General features: G+C 34.8%; 2 protein-coding genes across 2 annotated transcripts; one reads left to right on the forward strand and one right to left on the reverse strand.

The window, feature by feature from the left end:
• Positions 1–16,886: 16,886 nt before the first annotated feature.
• LOTGIDRAFT_135199 (hypothetical protein) lies at positions 16,887–17,291 on the reverse strand (the record flags this gene model as incomplete). The annotated part of the gene is made up of 1 exon (XM_009068915.1): positions 16,887–17,291. A coding segment is annotated over one exon (405 nt), but the record flags the coding sequence as incomplete, so codon positions are not given.
• Positions 17,292–19,877: 2,586 nt separating this feature from the next.
• On the forward strand, positions 19,878–20,285 carry LOTGIDRAFT_135191 (hypothetical protein; the record flags this gene model as incomplete). Its single annotated transcript, XM_009068916.1, has 1 exon — positions 19,878–20,285. A coding segment is annotated over one exon (408 nt), but the record flags the coding sequence as incomplete, so codon positions are not given.
• Between the last annotated feature and the right edge of the window lie 3,445 nt (positions 20,286–23,730).

The following is a 23,730-nucleotide window of genomic DNA, read 5'->3' on the forward strand; positions in this document are numbered from 1 at the left end:
AAAATGACTCGATATATCTCTCCAACACTAGTTTTATATATAACTTTATATATATAGACAAGACACAGTATATTATATATGTACAACACAAAAATCCTCCACGGGCAAATGACGCCGATATGTTGCCTTCCCTTACGTACGTACGTTAATGCGATCCACGGTTTACTCCACTGCAGGGTAATTCGCTGTCACATCGCTCATTAGAAGAAACACACAATGCTGAAAGATTGAATGGCTTGCTTAATGATTTCCGCTTAGCCAATCAAAACAGAGAATTGAACGATAATGACTAGCAGACTGTACCATTGTGAGCTCAAGGGGGTGAAAGGTAGCTAGACTGTCTGTGTTTTCATTTTGAAGAGCGGGAAACACGGAACACATGTTGTGTGGAATAATCGGGCGTGTAGAGGATAGCAATAGAAGAATCAACAGAACTAGCTAATTACTGGTACACGGGATGAATGTTTTGATCAATAGCAATTTACTAGCTATAATATGGCTAGATTGGAAGGCAAATGGAAAAATATTATCCATGAATAGCTCATTTTCTATTACAGTTAAGTGGACAAGAGGGCAAAATAGGGTTTATATTAACTACGGCATTGAAATCTCAATTGCAGAGTGTCATTGAGTCTTGAAGTTACCACTCTTGAACCACATTAAAAGGGAAGTAACAACCACTATACTGAGATCTCAATCGCAGAGTGTCTTTGAGTCTTGTGGTTGCCAATCTCAAACCACATTAAAAGGGGGTAAGAGTATTTCTCAGTCTTTATACTGAGGTCTCAATTGCAGAGTGTCTTGAGTCTTGAAGTTGATATTCTTGAACCATGTAAGAAGATATGTTCGGGTTTCTCTTAGCCATGGGCGCTGAGACCTCAACTGCAGAGTGTCACTGAATCTTAAGATTCGTTAACTGAACTACCGAGAACATCATTAGAAGAGAAGTAAGGGCCTTAACAACTACTGCGCCGAAGTCTCAAGTGCAGAGTGTCATCATAAAATCCAAAAAACACAAATTTCAGTATCAGAGTGAAAATCATTATTTAAACGTGATGAATTTTACAAGTGTTTTCAATCAACACGACGACCTTTGTACTATTTTCGCCAATCCAAGGAATTACAACGAATGAGGAATTGAATAATAGAAGATGAGGGAAGAAGAGGCATAATTTAAAAACGACGACAAGAGGCATAGTTAATGAAGACGACAAGAGGCATAATTTAAAAACGACGACAAGAGGCATAGTTAATGAAGACGACAAGAGGCATAATTTAAAAACGACAAGAGGCATAGTTAATAAAGACGACAAGAGGCATAGTTAATGAAGACGACAAGAGGCATCATTTAAAAACGACAAGAGGCATAGTTAATAAAGACGACAAGAGGCATAGTTAATGAAGACGACAAGAGGCATATTTTAAAAGGCGATAGAAGAGGCGTGGTTATAAAGACGATAAAGGCATAGTTTAAGACGAGGCACTAAAAGACAAGTCGAAAAGGCATAGTTAAATAAACGAAAGAAGAAGATTTATAGTTTAAAAGATGACAATAGGTGTGGTTAAAACGACACGAGGCATGATTAAAAAGACAAGGGGCATAGTTAAAAAGACAAGGGGCATAGTTAAAAAGACAAGAGGCATAGTTTAAAAGACGACAAGAGGCATAGATAAAAAGACGACAAGAGGTATGGTTAAGACGGCAAGAGGCATGGTAAAAAAGACAAGAGGCATAGCTTAAAAGACGATAAGAGGCATGGTTAAGACGACAAGAGGTGTGGTTAAGACCACAAGATGCAAAGTTAAAAAAAAGACCACAAGAGGCATGATTAAAAAAAAGACCACAAGAGGCATGATTAAAAAGACAAGAGGCATAGTTTAAAAGAAGACAAGAGGCATGATTAAAAAGACAATGGGCATAGTTAAAAAGACAAGAGGCATGGTTAAAAGACGACAAGAGGCATAGTTTAAAAGACGACAAGAGGCATAGTTTAAACAAAAGGAAAAGATTCATATTTAAAAAGACGATAGATAGAAAAAGAGGCATAGTTAAAAAGACAATACAGGCATGAGTAAAAAAGGGATTACAGAAGAAAAGACAGTTTAAAATACAAGGGCAAATGATTAAAAACAAGGAAAGTAACAAGGCAACAAGAGCCATTGGCCAAAAGGAGAGAAGAAGGGGTATAATTAAAAGACAAATCAAAAAATACATGAAGAAGAAAATAAAACAGTTTAAAATCAGAAAAGAAGAACAAATCAGGAACGAATGAAAGAATGAATAGTGTAAACAATTTTAAAGGTCCTTGGCACGGCGAAGTTGTGTTTATTTCCCAGCTTTTTATCATTAGAAAACACATATTACCGTAACGAATGCTCCAATCATTTAGCTAACGATGGCAATTGGTGTGTGAGCCGCACACATGATCTGTTAATTAAAATTCCTTGATTAAACTGGAAGGATGGGTGAAGCAATCAAGTCGGGATTTCTTTTTCTAATACTTTTCGCCCCGTGGCCTGTACAAATTCACTCTTATTAGCCATTTCACCTCGTTTCATGCGCCTTTTTTTCTTCATTAAAAACACCGTTTGAAGGCTTCGACTAAAGCCTGTTCAAATATAGGAGACCAAATTCTCATTTGGAAAACTAATGAAGCAAACCAACTCCGTCTTTTCGTTACTGGGAAATTTTAAATTGATTTGAAATCCCCCCAACACACTGCATAAAACAGATTAAATACTTGAAAGCTGTGTGGATTAAATTTGAATTGCTTGGGTTTCCTTTTAGGTACAATTAATTTTTTAGTTAATGCATTACAGCTTTCTGAGGACTTAGCGAGCGAATACTAATTGTGTCACAGCGAGACACCTACGTAAGTACTCCGCTACAAAATAGGAATCTATTATTGGGCTAATGAAGACGTGATAACACCATGCGGTGAACAACTGGAGAACTTTTTTAAGCAGAGTGGAGGCAGTCTATCTATACAGCTACCAACTAATACGACTACCAACAACTACCTAGTTTGCGATATCAGTATCCGTTGGAAGCGAACGTTAACTTGTCATCTACCGACCAACCAACACTATCTATATACATGTATAGGAGAGCAATGCTTGGAGGAAATCCTCAAGTAATACGCCGAACCTTCAGATGAAATACAAGTACGTTCTAATTGCTTTCTGGGAGATCCTCTTTAAACAGCAACTTCAAATTTGTAAATTATCTGGGACGCCACCTTTAACCTTATTCTTCAAATTGTAAAATGCCACCTTTCCTATTTGGTACTCTACCTTTAAACTTCTATTTCATATTGTAAAATGCCGCCTTTCCTATTTGGTACTCTACCTTTAAACTTCTATTTCAAATTATCTAAATACGCATATTTCCTAAATGGGACGCTACCTTTATACTCCTATTTCAAAATTGAAAATTAGCACTTTCCCATCTGGGACGTAATCTTTAAACTTTTATCTCAAATTTCTAAATAAGCATATTTCCAAAATGGGACGTTACCTTTAAACTTCTATTTCAAATTATCTAAATACGCATATTTCCTAAATGGGACGCTACCTTTATACTCCTATTTCAAAATTGAAAATTAGCACTTTCCCATCTGGGACGTAATCTTTAAACTTTTATCTCAAATTTCTAAATAAGCCTATTTCCAAAATGGGACGTTACCTTTAAACTTCTATTTCAAATTTCTAAAAAGGCATATTTCCTAAATGGGACGTTACCTTTAAACTATTATTTCCAAATTGTAAATAAACATCTTTCTTATCTGGCACATCATCTTTAAACTATTATTTCCAAATTGTAAATAAACATCTTTCTTATCTGGCACATCATCTTTATTTCAAATTAGCACTTTTCCCCATCTGGGATAGCCCCTTTAAAATCCCATTTCATGTTTTAGATGTTATCGCATTATGTGCTGTTACGCTACGGTAATATTTTTACACGGTACATCGTATTTTACTCTTAATACGTGTCAAAAGCATTATTTTCATTATTATATTGACAATTTTTACCGTAGAAATACATCTCTTACCATTTTACTACGATTGCATCGCAGCATGCTGGCTTTTCCGGAAACAGTGTTTTTTAGACAACGAAGTTTAAAGGGATACTCTCAACAAATTTTGATGGAACGGAACATTTAATAGATCGAACCAAATTTTTTTGCTTTTAACGCATTGAAAGTTTAAAGGGATATGACCATCTAAACAGTAAACAGCATTTTAAAAGACAAAGAAGGTGGTGGTTAAAGGGATACTATCATTCAATTGTGAATGAGGAAAATATAAAATCGAAATGAAATCTTTCGTCCTATTTTTCTGTTTCGAATGCGGCTTAGTTCGAAGGTTGTCAGAAGAGCATAAGGCTATTCGATTTCCATCTGTCGAGGAATCTTTAACATACACAGTCTGTAGCACACGGGGTCTCGGTTAATAGTCCCCTCCGAAAGACTGGGCGCATTTGCTATTTACCATGTCAGCCCCTCTTACCTGCATCATGGACAGAGAAAATTCGGGTTTAAAAACCTAAGATTTGTGCGGATCACACGTTTGCCATAAATGAAATGAACGTGAAATGGAGTTTTACGTTCTACAAGTTTTCCGTATCATCCCGTTCCATGGCCGGGTCATTAGTCCGCCAGAGAAAAGTCAGCAAGCCTCGGACTACAAGTTTTTCAATTGCTTAAAAAGTAGGACAAATAACGAGTTTTAATTTGTCGTTGCGATCATCAAGTATTATTTTTACTCATTGGAAAATTATATATGAATCACTTTGTCAACAGGCCAGACAGCAAATAGCACTTAATTTAAATACATCTAAATTGCTTCGACAAATATGAATCGAACGCAACACGGTATTTTCATAACAACTTATTAATTTAATCATGCATTTTGTATAAAACACGATTAAAACCGTCAGATGGCGATGCATGCAGCAGGCAGATAGCGGAATAGTTTTTTAATGACCATTTTTAGCTGATGCTTTTTTCATATTTCTTTTTTTTTAGATAAAAAGGGGTAACAAGTTTAATTGTTATTAAAATTTATTCTTTTATGAGCTTTTCGTGAATCACGCAAATTGACTTTAGCGTCGAAAACAGCATTTCCTACTTTCGTTTTGATTAAATTATGATCGAAGGCGTAGATTAATTTCGTTGATTGCTAAAGGCGCTCTTTAAACGGAACGTAAACTAAAAACTCTTGTAATAAAATACGATTTGAGATAAATTGACAATGCACTGACGTTTATAATACGTTAATGGTTTGATTAGATTAGCCAAGGGAGGTAATATCGTTCATATTTTCATAAATATTACAGACTACAACTAAATTTCAAAAAGCCACATGGGCGAATAAGCACGTAGTTCGTCAAGTTTTTTTTTTTATATCTATGTTTTTGTTAAGCTTTGTTTTGGTTTTTTCGTTCATATAGAAGCGTAAGTAGTCTTTATCCTTGCAATTCTACCAAAACTAAGCTATTATGTCGTAAAAGCTGCTGCGTCTTGTAACGTTTAGTTTTAGTGGAATTGCAAGAACCACGGAATTAAAATGGTGCAAATCGATGCTATCATTGCACCAATACACAAAAAATTTTTTTTTAAAAATCTTTTGACAATTCCTTTAATAATAATTTGCCTATTAATCAGAATTATATGATTACGACGTTAATACTATATTAATATTATTATAATATAATATTACGAAATGATTGGATTAAGATAATCCTTTAATCCCTTAATCTTATATGAGGGATTATCTCTAACTGGTTTGGTTTTGTTCAAACCACAATCCAAAAAGGGGTTAGGTCTGGCGGAATTTAGGTCAATGCTTTTGGTTTTGCTTTAACAGCTGCCGAAGCTCAATTTCAGCTCATATATAAATTCACATTTATGTTCGTCCACAAGAGCTTAAATTGGTAAAGTTGCCCAATAAAAGAGCTCAAATTCCTGCTCATCTAGCCCGCAGTTTCGGCAGTTACAGTTAATAATTCCAATTTTTCTTAAGATGTCTGTGGTTTCTGTAATCATGGAAATGCTTAATCGTATATGTTGCATAAGCAGATAACAATATCTTATGGCAATTGCGATAGTGACATCATAAAACGCTTCGTTTAGTTGTAAGAACCGCAGACGTCTGACTGAAATGTTGGAATGGTGTAGCTCGATACTATCAGTGCCTCCGATACATATACAAAGTTTAGAAAAAACCTATTACTATCCTTCAAACAGAATTAAACTGAAACATGTTGATTTTAAAACGTCTTGGGTCGAAAATCGTCACATGTGGCCTACTTTCGCCTTGTGAACAAAAAATAATTTTTTTGACGGAACCCAGTGTTTTTATGAAGGTTTTCATACGAAACTTTCGTGCTAATAGCCAATGAAAAGATCTTTTGAAATAACTTTAAGAATGTTCAACAACTCGGTCAAATTACTTCAAGAAATTATGCTTTTAAAGTAATGGATTACACAAAAACATCAAAAACGTAAGTCGGAATTCAAACATGACATAAAAATACAATCTTAGTGTCACCTCGAACTTTTAAAATCTTTCTTCGTCTGATACGTTAAGATAATGGACACGACGTTTACCTAATTAAAAATCCTTTGAAAGCTAATTAAATCCATCCCCCTTAAACCATTTACCTAAATTAAGTCTATTGTCGTGCGACAAAGGAAGCAAATTGTTTGTAAACGTGACAAATCAAGTACGAGATGTATTTGATAAATCGAGTGCGGACTTCGTTGGACTTGGTTGAAAGGCTATCTGATGTCTGTACTAATGGAAAATCATCTGGCGATAAGAAATGAAAGAACAATGAACGTGAATTGAGTAGTGAATAGACTGATTAAGGCAATGTAATTTACTCTCAAACGCCATTAATTCGCATTGAATCCGGCTTATAATGAGATTAGCTTTTATTACAGCTTAGATAAAAAATCAATGCATATTCTTCTAAGATAAATTAATGATATTTGATGACTTGGAATATACCATTTCGAAATATCTTGTATCTAGTAAAAATATTTAGTAGTAGCAAAATAGGCGATGTCAGAAAACACACTGTGTCAGAAAACACACTATGTCAGACAACACACTATGTCAGACAACACACTATGTCAGATACCACACTATGTTAGATAACACACTCACACTGTCAGATAACACACTATGTCAGAAAACACACTATGTCAGAAAACACACGCTGTCAGATAACACACTGTCAGAAAACACACTATATCAAATAACACAATGCATAGGAAGGCAAACTATGCATACATGTCCACTATCTACGAATACACACTCTGTCAGATAACACACTATGTCAGAAAACACACTATGTCAGATAACACTGTGAATAAGGAAGCAAACTATGCATAAATGCACAGTATCTACGAATACACACCCTGACAGAAAACAAATTATGTCAAAAAACACAGTAAAGAAAACTCAATATGTAGGGTAGGCAAACACATTTGCACAGGAAAACACCAATGTAAGAATTTAAAATTACCGAATGAATGAACCGGAAGATGAATGAATGAAAACGATAATACCTATCTAAAACAAATCCTTAAAAGATAAAATGACGTCAAAGTACAATTAAAGATATATCTTCACAAACCGCTTGTTAAAAAGCTTTTTGTTTATGATTTAATTGTTTATCTTGGAATTTAACGTTTTAAAACCATTATTTTGTGTTTGCTATCTAATAATTTAAATTAAAAGCACAAGGTATGGGTTAAAGGGACAGCGGTGCCGTTTTGTTTGCCCAATCGTACCGCAGTCTCTTAGAAACGGGAAAATTAGAGCTAAGCCGATCAATAATAGTGTTCATAGCTCACTGTCAAAATTTGAGCCTTCAAATCCATGTGTGTTCAGAATTATCAGCGTTTGAAAGTTAAAAAGGCGACTCGTCTTTTTTGAGACACCGCCATAGAAAAGACATATATAGAAATATGCCTGAAAAAATTATGTGATTTTCGTACATTTCTAGACTAAATGTATTTACATATATTCAAGACTCAAACCAACCCGCCAAAATGGCGCATCTGTCTCTTTAAAATGTATAAAGTATTCTATAATAAGATGATTATAGTAATTGCGGGATTTAATCAGTATTTACATTAAAAATAAAACGTGATTTCCTCGAACAAAGGTTAAATCCTATTAAAATATCAGCTCTATTTCAACATTTGCGCATGCGTTGAACTGCGGGACTACAATATCTAAATTCTTACTTACATATCTTCTTATTGTTTGGATTTTCTTTATGTAGGTGCAATGAACTTATATCCAAATTGTGCAAATTCGCCTGTTTTTATTTTTAAAAAAAAGTTGAATTCCATAGGAAGATCTTGTGTATCTTAACGATTGCGCATGCGCATGCAAGATCATATACTTTTACTAGTTGGGCATGCGTTAAACTGCGGAATATTTCGCATGAAATTGATATTACCCGACGAAAATAAGTATTTAGGTTCACGGGGATCCTTGCAAAACTGGTCCTTGGTCAAGTTTCTTGGTAATGATCTTTAATTGCCCTATACCAATTTACAGCTGGGTCGACTGAAAGTTCCTTTACTGTTATCAAAATCAAAGAAGTTTTTTAAGTATGTAAAATATGCCTGGCGTATTGCACCTACAGAATCTACAAAAGCCGATGATTCATCACCAGCGAACAAAACATCTTTAAGCAGAGATTGAAGACGCGAAGCTGATTTCAAACGAAATCGAAGAATCCTTTAGAAAACTAATTGAGAAAATCACCAATTACCAACAATCAGAAAGCGATCTGTAGAATAAAACGTCCATTGGACTCGAGAACATTATCCATCATTCCTATTCATTGATTCTTCAACTGACGATAATTTGTGGTCGGTTCTTGTTCGAGACAAGTGTTTCGAAAGCCAATTAGTATTTATGTTATCTCCAAATAGGATCTCAGAGGTGGGTTCGATTTGTCGTTCCGTTAAGGACATAATCCAGGAGAAGGTAACTGATGGTTCCCTGTTTGGCTGAAAATAACTAACTGGTTATGATCTGTCAGTACAAACTGTGGTAAGTAAGAAGGGCATTGACTATTTACCACACCAAGAGCCTATGAGAAGAGAGGATCGGGTTACCAACTTAATCTATCTGACCGATACTTGTCAAAATGCTACCCCGGGCCATTCCGATTTTGCTGAAATCAAGTCGATGAAATCAAACAATCAACCACCAAACCAAATACAACCATGTTACACAAAACTGTAAAATTTTTTTTTGTAATTCGGTTCAAATCAAGTCAACAAAATTACCAGGCAACCAATCAACCAACCAAACATCTACCTTAAGACAACCAAAGTTACTCACAGCATTGTATATCTATTTAGTTGAAATAAAATCGACGAAATGATCAGCCAACCAACCAACCCATTGTATAGTCATATGTCGGCAAAGTGAAAAGCCAACCAACCAACCAATCAACCGTTCCACCCAAAGACAACTCAAACTAACTACCATAAGACAACCAAAGTTACTCACAAAATTGTATATCCATTTATTTGAAATAAAATCGACGAAATGATCAGCCAATCAACCAACCAACCCATTGTATACAGTATAGTCATATGTCGGCAAAGTGAAAAGCCAACCAACCAACCAACCAACCAATCAACCGTACTACCCAAAGACAACCCAAACTAACTACCTTAAGACAACCAAAGTTACTCGCAAAATTGTATATCCATTTAGTTGAAATAAAATCGACGAAATGATCAGCCAACCAACCAACCAACCCATTGTATGGTCATATGTCGGCAAAGTGAAAAGCCAACCAAGACAAACTAAACTACCAACAAAATTGAAATCTTTATTGTTTATTCGGTTGAGACCAAGTCGACAAATCCTACCAACCAGTCAACCAACATGGAGTATATCAGCTCGTCAATGATGAATGATTTTCCTCTTTAATCAAGTCTAATATCCATCAAGTAAATCAGATATAGTTATTGGTATCTTTTGTAATTTATTAGTTAATATTGCCCTCGCGTGCTGATATTGCCCAGTAAGTGATCAATCTTCAGTTTGAAATAGTTAAGAAAGTCAAATAGTTGGTTAACTAATTAGTTAAAAGCTAAATTTGGCCATATACCAGTCAATATCGTAAAAACTGCTCGTGAGTATTCCGACGACTACATTCACGTAGACGTCGAAAAAGGGTAGCTGTCACCTAAGACTACGACAGAAGGAAACCCCACAGAGAATCCGCTGTCCACTGACTTCGAAAGAAATCGACACAACGGTATACCGAGACGTCGACAAAGAGAGACACAACCGTCCTCGTAGACATCACCACAAGAAGACACCGCTGTACAAAGATAAACCACTGTCAAAAAAGAGACAACATCGTCCTCTTAGACATAGACAGACAGAGGATTTCCAGAAAGGCACAGCTGTCCAAGAGACGGCGAAATGAATGTTCTCTTGACATAGAAATGCACTGGCCACGTAGACATAGTCGACATAGGAAGGCACCATGATTGTGAACATCGACATTGGGAGTTATAAGTCATTTAAAATGTCGACATAAAAAGGTACGATCCGAGAAGACATTAGTATACACTTCCATGTCGATATAGGAACCATCGGCAAGGTTACACAGAGAGACACCACTGTCAGTGTTACAACCGACATCGGGAAATGAAATGAAGTGAAGTTTTACGTCCTACTTTTCTTTTCCAGTTTGCGACAATGAAGGCAATTTTTAACAGACGGTGGTATAATTTTGTCTGAAACGAACAACGAACATGGCTGTCCACCTAGACGTAGGCTTGTCAATTCTTCAGACGGTTTTCACGAGCAACGACGTACTTTACACCAAATTAAGACATCGCAACCCAATTGACGAAATTCTTTTTGAATTCCGAAAACAAATTGTTTATAGTGGTGCTTGGCGAATTACACTTGAAGGGGGTCATTATAAGACTTATTCAACACTTGAAGCATACTATTCATGACATAATCAAATTTACGCCCGTATCGTCCGAGTTTGGTTTGAACACTTCACAAAGGCGAAGGCGACATGGTATAATTGCAATTACCGCTAATTGGTACAGAACAAATTTGCATAATTTCTATAGTCCTTTGTGGCATCACGACATAAATTGAAACTGTACATCTAATATTAAAGCCTTGTTCTTTTCAAGCGTCTGGTTAGAGAAACTAAAGAGATACTGTCTAACGTTCTATATTTAAGGCATGCCATCATCAAAATCTTAGAAATAATTTTCACAATTTCGAAAGTTCTTTTTGGCGTAAATGGATACCTTACATTTCAAATGAAAGAGATGTACGGGAAAATAGCGAGTGGTTATTTCAAAAGGGGTAGAAAGAGAGAAAGTTATTTATACAGGGGTACTGGCGAAGGAAAGTTATTTATAAAGGGGTACTGGTGAGAGAAAGTTATTATACAGTGGTACTGGTGAGGGCAAGTTTTTCATAAAGGGGTACTGGTGAGAGAAAGTTATTATACAGTGGTACTGGTGAGGGAAAGTTATTATACAGTGGTACTGGTGAGGGAAAGATTTTCATAAAGGGGTACTGGTGAGAGAAAGTTATATATACAGTGGTACTGGTGAGGGAAAGATTTTCATAAAGGGGTACTGGTGAGAGAAAGTTATATATACAGTGGTAATGGTGAGGGAAAGTTATTTAAAAAGGGGTACTGGTGAGAGAAAGTTATTATACAGTGGTACTGGTGGGGGAAAGTTATTATACAGTGGTACTGGTGGGGGAAAGTTATTATACAGTGGTACTGGTGAGGGAAAGATTTTCATAAAGGGGTACTGGTGAGAGAAAGTTATATATACAGTGGTACTGGTGAGGGAAAGTTTTTCATAAAGGGGTACTGGTGAGAGAAAGTTATTATACAGTGGTACTGGTGAGGGAAAGATTTTCATAAAGGGGTACTGGTGAGAGAAAGTTATTATACAGTGGTACTAGTGAGGGAAAGTTTTTCATAAAGGGGTACTGGCGAGGTAAAGTTATTTATACAGTGGTACTGGTGAGGGAAAGTTATTTATAAAGGGGTACTGGTGAGAGAAAGTTATTATACAGTGGTACTGGTGAGGGAAAGTTTTTCATAAAGAGGTACTGGTGAGAGAAAGTTATTATACAGTGGTACTGGTGAGGGAAAGTTATTACACAGTGGTACTGGTGAGGGAAAGTTTTTCATAAAGGGGTACTGGTGAGAGAAAGTTATTTATACAGTGGTACTGGTTAGGGAAAGTTATTTATAAAGGGGTACTGGTGAGAGAAAGTTATTATACAGTGGTACTGGTGAGGGAAAGTTTTTCATAAAGGGGTACTGGCGAGGTAAAGTTATTTATACAGAAGTACTGGTAATGGACTGGTTATTTGTATAAAAGGGTTTTGGCGAGCAAGTGGTTATTACAAAGGGATATTGGCGAGCGATAGAAAGAAACAACCAACTTTAAAGGATAATAACTTAGGTTCAAAAGGACCCTGTTTATAGCCAGTCCTTGTAACATCTAAATATGATTTGTAAATTGGCAAATTCCCCCCACCTCTTTTTCCGTTTGGTTGTAAAGTGTTGACATTCGGTATCTAACGAGACACTATATCTATCAATTAGCTTGAAAAAGGTAAAGAAAAAAATATGAAAAGAAATTGAAGTCGTGGCTTGTAGAAGTGGAATTTTAACGAAGTGCCTTGCCGATACTTGTTAACATTACCGACGTTTGTTTGCTACAAAATGAAGCCTAATTGCTCGCATTAACATAGTCATTCTGATCATTAGTCCGCTACGCGTGGAGAGGAGTTTATTTTTCCTACCGTCTTAAAGAGATTGTGAAGAGGTTTTCCAAACTTTTTATGTGTATGAGGGCCACTGAGTGATTTACACTTTTCAATTTGTTAGTCGGATGTCTGTGGTTCCTGTAATTATACAATGCTTAACTGTATCGCTAGAAATCATAAGCAGCTTTTGCGATAGTGACGTCATAAAACGCTTAGGTTTATTGGAATTGCAAGAAACACAGACTTCTGAATTGGAATGGTGCAAATTGATGCTATCAGTGTCCCCGATACACATAAAAAGTTAAGAAAACCTCTTCACAATTCCTTTAATACAGAAATACTAATTATTTTTGTCGAGAAGAGCAGCTGTCATTTTTTTACAGCCGTTTTAACCAACGTGATATTAATGAACGCTACCCCATTCTCGACGGACTAATTTATCCATGGAAAAGCTAAACTGTCAACAATCCGCATTGCTCATTAATGACAAGTTTTGTTTTTTTTTTTGGTCTTTCTTACTTTTTAACAAAAAATTATTGGATTGAAGTTTTACAAAAAATTGAATGCCCTTAGTAACATGTTTCGAAAACCGTACTGGTAAGACAGTCCAGTTTCCAAAAACCAGTACAAAACGTAGTGCAAAATGTAAAACAAAGTTTCGCCACCGTCAAGATCTATGAATTTTAGAAACGATCCTTCCACGTGTACAACCAAGTTTCGTCAAAGTGTAAATACTGAATTTTAGAAACGATACTACCCCAGTTTCACCAATGATCCGCAAATTTAAGAAACGACCCTATCCCAAGTTTACAACCAAGTTTCGCCACCTTCAAAAGCCTACAATTTCAACGATCCTACCCCAGTTTACAACCAACTTTCGCCACTGTCTAGATCCACGATTTTTAGAAACGATCCTACACCAGTTTATAATCAAGTTTCGCCTCTGTCAAGATCAACCAATTTCAGAAAAGACCCTTTTTCGGATCGGCCCTGGGTTCATGTGGCATGTCAAATAATTCCATGTCACTCGGGCTACTCCGGCTACTGATGGTGTGATCCGGGATGCTCAGTGTCTGGTCTGTGACTACACCGGATCATCCGGCCATCATTTGGGTCTACTCCTTCGCTCATCCGTATCTTGTCCGGATGTATGTATTTTTCTTAAAACTTCACCCAAAAATCCGGGGAGTGGTCCGGGACATATCGGTGTAGACCTATTTTGTCGTAGGCTACTCCCGGCTGAAGTCCTAGTATGTGGGACTGGGGCTTTAGAAACGATCCTACCAAATATTGCCCTGATTTCGTGTATTATTAGATTTATGTCAATAGAATCAGTTTATTTGGAACTGCCACCTGAAACGACTAATTGGGATTTTCACGACGCGAAAAGAACTAATTTGAAAGCTAATTGTGAAAACAATGCCAGAAGGAATACAACGAAGCAATTTGTGGAAGCTTTGACACCTGTGTCTTATTGTTCATTAGTTTAAAATTACAAGTTTTCAAATCTTCAATTTGTCTTAATGTCTCAAACGGGATTATAGACTTTACTTGTCGACTTGTCCCTTTTATCACCCGTTATCTATAATATTATTCTTCTTTTCAAGGGATTCTTTCCCATAAAAAAATAATTTCGATATCCTGAATACCATACAAATCTTCAATTTGTCTCTCAACGGGATTAAAGGCTTTACTTGTCGATTTGCACCATTATTTTTCTTTTTAAGAGATTCTTTCCCATAGAAAAATAATATCAATATATCTATATCGTTATTCTTCTTATCAAGGGATTCTTTCCCATAAAAAAATAATTTTGATATGAATATATCGCTATATAATTGAAAGGCATTTTTAACTGAGATGCGAAACGAAGATGTCTTGTTGCTTTAAAGGGACAGTTTCGCCAATCGTCTCAAAATCAGCTCCAGATAATAGCAAACCACGGTTTTTAATATTAAAAGACATAATGTAAAAATTGAATTTTTTTTTGAATTAAAGGCATACAATTTTTTTTTTTCAAATTTCTCATTATATTTCCAGGAAACATTCCGTATTATAGTGCATTTAAAGGGGCATTCTTTTTTGTTATTTTTTTTTCGTAGGTCGAAAAATTTGTTGCTCAAAGTTACGAAAACTATACACTAAAATCAAGAGACATGTGTCCCTGGAGGTTTAATTTAACGTCAGAACTATTTAAAAAGTTTACGTAAACTTTTAAAGTTCGTTATGCTTTAGGCCTATTGCATCTGTACAAAAGCAAAATAAACGCCTAGTGTAATATATCTTCAACTTATTCTCCTGCTGAAGCTATTCCCAACGCCAAAACTTGTTAAAGATGGGTTCCCTTATTTTCATTGATGAAAATGAAAATGCTAATACTAATATGAATAGAAAGTAGAGGTGTTCTAATGATTTTGGAAAATACCAGTTAATCTCACATTGTCCATAATTAATTCATAATTAGCTAAAATTAGAAGAAAATTACCAGCAGAATTCCAATGAGTGACCGATCAAGAAAGGTCAAAATCTCTTTTTATTTATCCAGGCTGTACTTACATGGACATTTGTAATTAGTTAATTATATGCAATAAGAACATAATGATATGATTAAGAATACATAATAATTCAATATTTTGTTTAATTTGACACTAAAAAATGAGGAAACCCATCTTTAAGGCTGCTTAATTAATCATTTCTATACTATGTTTTTAATTAACCCTATTAAAACGAATTCAGTTTGATCAAGAAGATACATAGATATAAATAGCATATATATACAATATTTTTAAATATAATTTACGACGTGGCCCTTCAAAGAGACAGGTGCGCCATTTTGGGGGTGGATTTGAGTCTTGAATATGTAGTCTTCAAAAGTACTAGAAATGTACGAAAATCTCACAATTTTGTCAAAAATATCTCAAACTAGTAATTTCTTTAATTATGACTATAGATGTCTTGTCTATATCTCAAGAAACGACGACTCGTCCTTTTAACTTTCATAAGCGGATAATTCTGGGCACATATGGATTTGAAGCCCACACTATTACTGATGGGCTAATCTAAAAAGATATCGTTTCTCAGATAAAGATTGGTCAAAAAATGGCTCAACTGCCCCTTTAAGTGGCGATTGTTTGGAGTACTTTAATGAAATGTTATTTTCACATTAACTTCTCGGCTTTCATCAATGTAACCACTTGAGGCATAAATGAATTCGTCCCAGTCGAGAAATTTCCATCTTCCATCCATCCGTGCCATCCCTTAAATTCAGGAATGTGTTGGAAACGGTCTCAACTGTAATCGTATAAATAATCCAGGTCGGTGTCGATTGGATCTGTATCCTCCCACCAATCATATTCTGGTAAATATGTCCAATCAACTTTTTTCCTAGATTTATTTTTTTTTTTCTTTTTCTTTTCGCCCTGATTTACAGGCGCTGATTCGCTACAAAAGCCAATGGCGCTGCCAGTAGAAAACCCCTGCTCTTTTGTTACAGATTCAGTATTCCAATCAGGTGCATATTTATTCAAAGTTTGTCTTTCTATAACCAATTGATTTGTATATTTCACACGTCCTATCATATGTTGTGATACACGCCGATCAGAAATTTCAAATTGGACGTTTTGAATGGTAGGCAACACAATTGTTTTATCCATGACAGAAAGAACATCTTTTGCTCTTTGAGATGTATTTATCAATTTAACAACCGAAGATTCACTCTTCAGTTTGTCTAAAATGTCAGTTTTGAGTGTAGCAGGAGATTGCTTGATGTTATTGGTTTCGTCTTTGAGCTTTTTTTTACTTAAAATGACGTGATTTCTGATTTCCGCTACAACAGCTTCTCCTTGTTGACGTATAGAAGCACAAATCTCTTCAACATGGTCTGTGACTTTCTTTATTTCCTTTTCAGATTGTACAGAAAGTTCCAACATTTTCTCATCCACTGTTTTTATCAATCCCTTATTTCGTTCATCCATAGCTTCTAATTTGCTTTTTATCTGCAACAATTCCTTTAAAAATCTCTGCCGCGTGTTATCTTCATCCAAATCTAACAGATTGTGTGTCTTATGTGTGGAGAAGCTACATTTGGAACAAGCTACAACCTTGCAGTCAACACAAAAGAACTCAACCTCTTTCTTTGGGTGCTTTTCACAAAAATCTTTCTGGACCTCTTTAGAATTTCCAGGTAAATCTTCAGCAGCTAATTTTGTTTTTCTGGACCTTGATTTCTTAGCATATGATTCATTTTGTGAATTGATGTAAAAATTTGCACTAAATTCACCAACTCCACCAGGGGGAACTTTAACCTCTTTCCTACAAACTGGACAGTTGAATTTATCATTTTTAGATGTATTCCTGATAAAATCGTCCAAACATTTAAAACAGAAAGAATGATGACAACTGATGAGTCTGGGATTCTGGAAAATTTCTAAACAGATGCTACACGGATTTATGTTTCTAGCAGCCATCTTAATTACCTGAAATAAATAAATAAATAAATAAATAGTAGGCTCTATACGCATTAAAACTGAAAGTAAAAGAGGGGCATTCAGGGTCCAAAAACCAAAAATCTAAATTGTCCAAGATAGCTAATTATTGATTTTAACACACAGTATTCCCTGAAGTTCTAACATATCACGTCCACATTTAACATAATTAAAGTGTATCATTAAAATCAGTTAAAACTGTAGTCTGTATTGTGTTCATGAACAAATTTTGAGGCAAGTCAAGGGCAATAACTCAAATGCCGTTTATCAAAAATCGTCAAATTCGAACTTGACCACGATCTCGTTGTTATAGATGATTACACCAAATTTCATTTAAATCGGGTGAAATCTGTAGTCTCTAAGGTGTTCACAAACAAATTGTTTTTACTCAGTCAAAGGCAATAACTCAAAAACTCATGATTTAGAGATCATTGTTTGTATTAACACATTAAAACTGAAAGTGAAAGTAGGATATTCATGCACTATGATAGATTACTCATTTTATTTCCTATTTTTAGAATTTATCATTATAAGGTTGTATTTAAGTTCTCTTGACTGTTGACGTTGTTTCCAGTAGTGAATCAATTATAGCCTAGACGTTTTATATGCCTTCTGAGAAAGTTTGAATACTTCGTAGAGATATAAAACTTTTAGCTTTTAGCCTACCTTTTCGTTGAGTTCACTTTAGTTTCTGTTAATTCCAAGGTCAAGGTCATCTAAGATAACTCTTGTATCATAATATCGATTATTAACCACAACCATAGAGTTATATAATAAGAACTATTTTTTACTTTATGACCAGTTCTACCTACTAAAAGTCTACTGATGGCGTGAGCACATGAACGGTCGGCGTTTTTTGTCGCCGACTAGAGTTTTGTCGAGAGTTTCACCGACCGACTGATCATCAATTGAAAGAAAAATGAATCTGATTGGATGATGACGCTGTGTCTTGGCAAAAGAAAAATTAATCGACGACAAAGACTGTTCGTGTGCACGCATCCGTAATGAGCCACAGGGGGGAGGGGGGGAGGGGGGGCAGGGGGCTAGTTTTTCGGGCAAGGCATTAAAAAAAAAAATTTTGAACGGCCCGATTTTATTTTTTTTTTTTTTGGAATTTAAAAATGAAATCATATCTTGGCCCGAATATCCTATACTATAACTGTATTTTTTTAAATTGATAATATTTCATAATTCATATTATTAAAGGATCGAAATCACTGCCCGAATGTCATTCGTACGATTATATTTTACATATTTCAAAAATTGAAATCGCAGCCCGAAAGTAGAGTTTAGAACTTTTTTTTTACACAACCAAAAAAGGCAATTCGGGCACAGATTTCGATTTTCGGGCAACTTCACATATCGCGTTTCAGAGAATTGACTCTCTAATTCTCTAAAAAAAAAAAATTTCTAGAGGTCCCCAGGCTTAAGAAAATCGTATTTCCAGGTTTCCAATCGGCGTCCTCGGCAGCAATAAAGATAGCAATAACTCAATAGAGAGCAGGGCTGTATTAATACGAACAATTCACAAAGTTTTCCGGATGGGGAGGGGGATACCTAAACTGCCCCTGGCTGGCTACGGGCCTGGTGTGCGCCGACCTTTAATTAAGACAGGTTCATAGTTGAAAAATACTGTCGGCCTTGACCTTGCAATCTAGACTATAGACTCTTCAGTCAGTGTAAACAGGAACAGTTTTATATCTGTTAATATTAGTGAATATTGAGTATTCTAACTGTCTTAGAAGATATATAAATTGAATTTGATTACTTAATTACTCGGAACAATATTGGTACAGTGGCAAATTCTTAAAAGAGAAAATAAAATGAACAATTTAGTAGGCTTTTACGTGTTAAAGTCGATCGAAGTTCTACTTTCACTTTCAGCTGTTATGGTTTTGTGCATAATATTGAACCGTGGGTAAAGGTAAATGCTTTTATACGTGTTTCCCTGAGGACGACTGTATGTATGTATGTTTGGTCCCCCTGAGATCTTTCAACCAATTTCATTAATCCAACAGAAGACCAAAGCCCTATTGCAACTTGTTGATTCATCATTGATTATTAGATTGGTGTATTGTTGATTGCTTTCTTTTTGATTGCTTGATTTGTTGATTCATCATTGATTGATTGATATGTTGATTGCTTTCTTTATGATTGGTTTATTTGTTGATTCATCATTAATTGATTGATTTGTTTATTGTTGATTTATTTCTTTTTGATTTATTGATGTGTTGATTCATCATTGATTGATTGATATGTTGATTGCTGATTGCTTTCTTTATGATTGGTTTATTTGTTGATTCATCATTAATAGATTGATTTGTTTATTGTTGATTTATTTCTTTTTGATTTATTGATGTGTTGATTCATCATTGATTGATTGATATGTTGAAGGGTTTCTTTTTGATTGCTTGATTCATCATTGATTGATTTGTTTATTGTTGATTTGTTTCTTTTTGATTGATTGATTTGTTAATTCATCATTGATTGATTGATTTGTTTATTGTTGATTGATTCTTTTGATTTATTGATTTAATTAATATTTTGTTTATATTTCAGGTAATTAAGATGGCTGCTGGAAACATAAATCCGTTAGAATGTAGCATCTGTTTAGAAAATTTCCAGAATCCCAGACTCATCAGTTGTCATCATTCTTTCTGTTTTAAATGTTTGGACGATTTTATCAGGAATACATCTAAAAATAATAAATTCAACTGTCCAGTTTGTAGGAAAGAGGTTAAAGTTCCCCCTGGTGGAGTTGGTGAATTTAGTGCAAATTTTTACATCAATTCACAAAATGAATCATATGCTAAGAAATCAAGGTCCAGAAAAACAAAATTAGCTGCTGAAGATTTACCTGGAAATTCTAAAGAGGTCCAGAAAGATTTTTGTGAAAAGCACCCAAAGAAAGAGGTTGAGTTCTTTTGTGTTTACTGCAAGGTTGTAGCTTGTTCCAAATGCAGTGTCTCCACACATAAGACACACAATCTGTTAGATTTAGACGAAGATGCCACCCAACAGATATTTTTAAAGGAATTGTCGCAGATAAAAAGCAAATTAGAAACTATGGATGAACGAAAAAAGGGATTGATAAAAACAGCGAATGAGAAAATGATGGAACTTTCTGAACAATCTGGAAAGGAAATAAAGAAAATCACAGACCATGTTGAAGAGATTTGTGCTTCAATACGTCAACAAGGAGAAGCTGTTGTAGCGGAAATCAGAAATCACGTCAGTTTAGGTAAAAAAAAGCTCAAAGACGAAACCAATAAAATTAAGCTGTGTCCTTCCACACTCAAAACTGACATCCAAAACATCCAAAATGAATCTTCAGTTGTAGATTTGATAAAAACAACTCAGAGAGCCAAAGATGTTCTTTCTGTCATGGATAAAACGGTTGTGTTGCCTATCATTAAAAACGTCCAATTTGAAATTTCTGATCGGTGTGTATCACAGCAAATGATAGGACGTGTGAAATATATAAATCAATTGGTTATAGAAAGACTAAATTTGAAGATTTTTGGACCTGATCTGAAAACAGAATCTGTTACATTACAGACTCAATATACTTTTCAAAACTTTTGTTGGAGCTTATCAATTCGTAAGCTTTATTCAACCTTAAGGTTTTATCTAGTTCGAAATGATATTTTCAACGAAGTGCCTGGCGTGCAATCCATTCGCGATGACACAATTCCAAACTACACCATCACGTTACTGAATTTTAATGACCCATCACAATCCATTCCAATAAGTCTGAATGAAGGGAAAGTGTCCGGATGGAAATTTCTCAACTGGGACAGTTTCATTGATCCCTTGAATGGTTTCATTGATGAAAACCGAGATTTTCATGTAAAAATAACATTTTAGTCAATTAAAATTTAACATTTTATCTTCAAAGTTTCTATATATATATTAATTTATAACTTTATAACTGTCATATTTTTGGTAATGTAGTTGATAGGAGTGGTTAATATAAAAAGTCAACAACTGGTTGTCTAGCAAGATACACCCCCTTTCCTCATACATTTTCAGTATATCAAGGGCAGTCACCTATCTGTGTCAAATCATACCAAAAATCTAATTTGTGCAAGATACTGTTGATTTAAAACACACATTATTTAATAAAATTCTGACATAAACTGTCACCTCTATCGCATTAACAAGCCAACAAATTTTGAGGCATTTCTACTAAGTCAAGGGCAATAAGTCAAATTCCGTTGATCGAAAAATCGTCAAATTCAATCTTGACTAAGATCTCATCATTATAAATGATCATACCAAAAACACTTTGTATGGAATGAGAGATATCGTCTAGTATCGATACATGACCTAGCCATACGATAATATGCTTAGCGTGGCATGTCATATCTGGGCATGGTGCCACGCCCAACCCCCACCCTGGGTTAGCAAAAATTAAAAATATATACTTCTTTCACTGCGAAAATTGCGTTAGATGCATTTTCCTAGAGCTGCCTTAACGTTCTATAACTGTCTTAAGCAGTGAAGTGATTTGACCTCCTCAATTGAAGAGTTGAATGAAACACAAACTTCAATTGAAATTGCTTAATGTCCTCAAGCGTTGTGCACAATTGAATAGGGTCACAAGGGAAATAGAATTGATAAACAGTAATTTACTAATATTGAACTATTCTACAGGTCCATACTGAGTGTCAATTATTGGAATAAATATATTCAATCAAAGATATTCTCAGTGTATTCAATGCTAAATTAATTATCTTAAATCAGCCACTTCAATTCCTAACCAATTGTTACATCAAGTTAAGGCAGCTTAACTATCCAACGTTCTTTGAGCTTGGTTTATGTTTTTTGATTGGTGTTCAAGCGGGTATAAAAGTTAAGTCAGCTTTGACATTTATTTCGGGAAATTTCAGAGGTCATAATATATTACCCATGAGCATTATGACAATAATAATAATGGTGGAGATTTGTTCAGAGGAACGCGTACAAGCTTGGTAGCCAGTTTCGTTCAGACGGTCAATCTAAACTGACTTAACTATTCAATCCTGGTTTTAACCCACCTCCAAAGTAAGTCAAAGTAAAGGTAGCAGCTAAGCTTTTGGTTAACCGGTTGCATTCAGGCGGCTAATAAAAACCGTGCTCGAAGAACGGTTAATAGTTAAGCTACCTTAAAGATGGGTTCCCTTATTTTAATTTATGAAAATAAAATTCTATTACTTATATGAATAGAAAGTAGAGGTGTTCTAATGACTTGGAAAAATACCAGTTTGTCTCACATGTCTATAATTAATTCATAATTAGCTAAATTAGAAGAGAATTACCAGCAGAATTCCAATGAGTGACAGTGTATATCCTGACTGTACATTCATTGACATTTATGATTGGTTAAACCCTTTATCATATGCAATAAGAACATAATGATATGATTTAGAATACATGATAATTCATTAGAAACACCAATTAATCTAACAGTTTGCTTAATTTGACACTAAAAAATAAGGAAACCTATCTTTAACTTTAGTCATCTGAACTCACTATAAGTTCGTTCTAGTTTGATGTTCATGGTGCCATTGCACTCATGCAAAAGTTGTCATAATTTATCTTAACGAATCAAAACACTTTTAAAGGTACAAGTCCATCATTCGTTTGACTAATCGTACCTTAGTCTCAGAAATTGAAATTGTTTAGCTAATCAGTAATAGTGTTCACAGCTCACTGTCAAAATCTGAGCCTTCAAATCCATGTGTGTCCAGAATTATCTGCATTTGAAATTTAAAATGATAGCTTATTATCTCTTGCCATATATAGAAAACATATATATAGAAATAGACAGTAAAATTTTAAGATTTTGGTATTTTTGAAGACATTCGTGCCATTCTAGTTTTATCCAAGACCAAAATCAACCCTAGAAATTGGCAAAGCATGGCCTTTAAAAGTATGCTATGAATAAGATTATTAATGAATACCCCACATTTCTTCATTAATAGTCACGACATTTGATTGGTTAATATTTTCATGATCCAGAGCAGGTGCTCCATAAATTTTGTCAGATCATGAATTACAGAAAAAAATATCTAACCAAAAGTTTGATGTGCACTTTAACAAAATTATGAGAAAATGTGACCTCTCAAAAATCAAAACTTAAAATTTGGGAAGTTCATAATTCAGAATTAAAAATTATTTAAAAAAAATATTGACTAAAAATGAAAACTCCAATCTAAGTCATTATTGAACAGAGCATTTGATTGGTTAATATTTTCATGACCCAGAGCAGGAGTTATATAATTTTGTCAGATCATGGACGGCAAGTGAAGACCACCACAGAAAAAATACGCAACGAAAAAAAATATCATACATATTACTGTTTGAAATTCAATATAGAAAAAAATAATAATATACTAAAAATATGTTTCGATAAAAAAATCCCCATTTCAAATTTTGA

Source organism: Lottia gigantea (genome assembly GCF_000327385.1).
Source record: "Lottia gigantea unplaced genomic scaffold LOTGIsca_96, whole genome shotgun sequence".
Taxonomy (NCBI): Eukaryota; Metazoa; Mollusca; class Gastropoda; family Lottiidae; genus Lottia; species Lottia gigantea.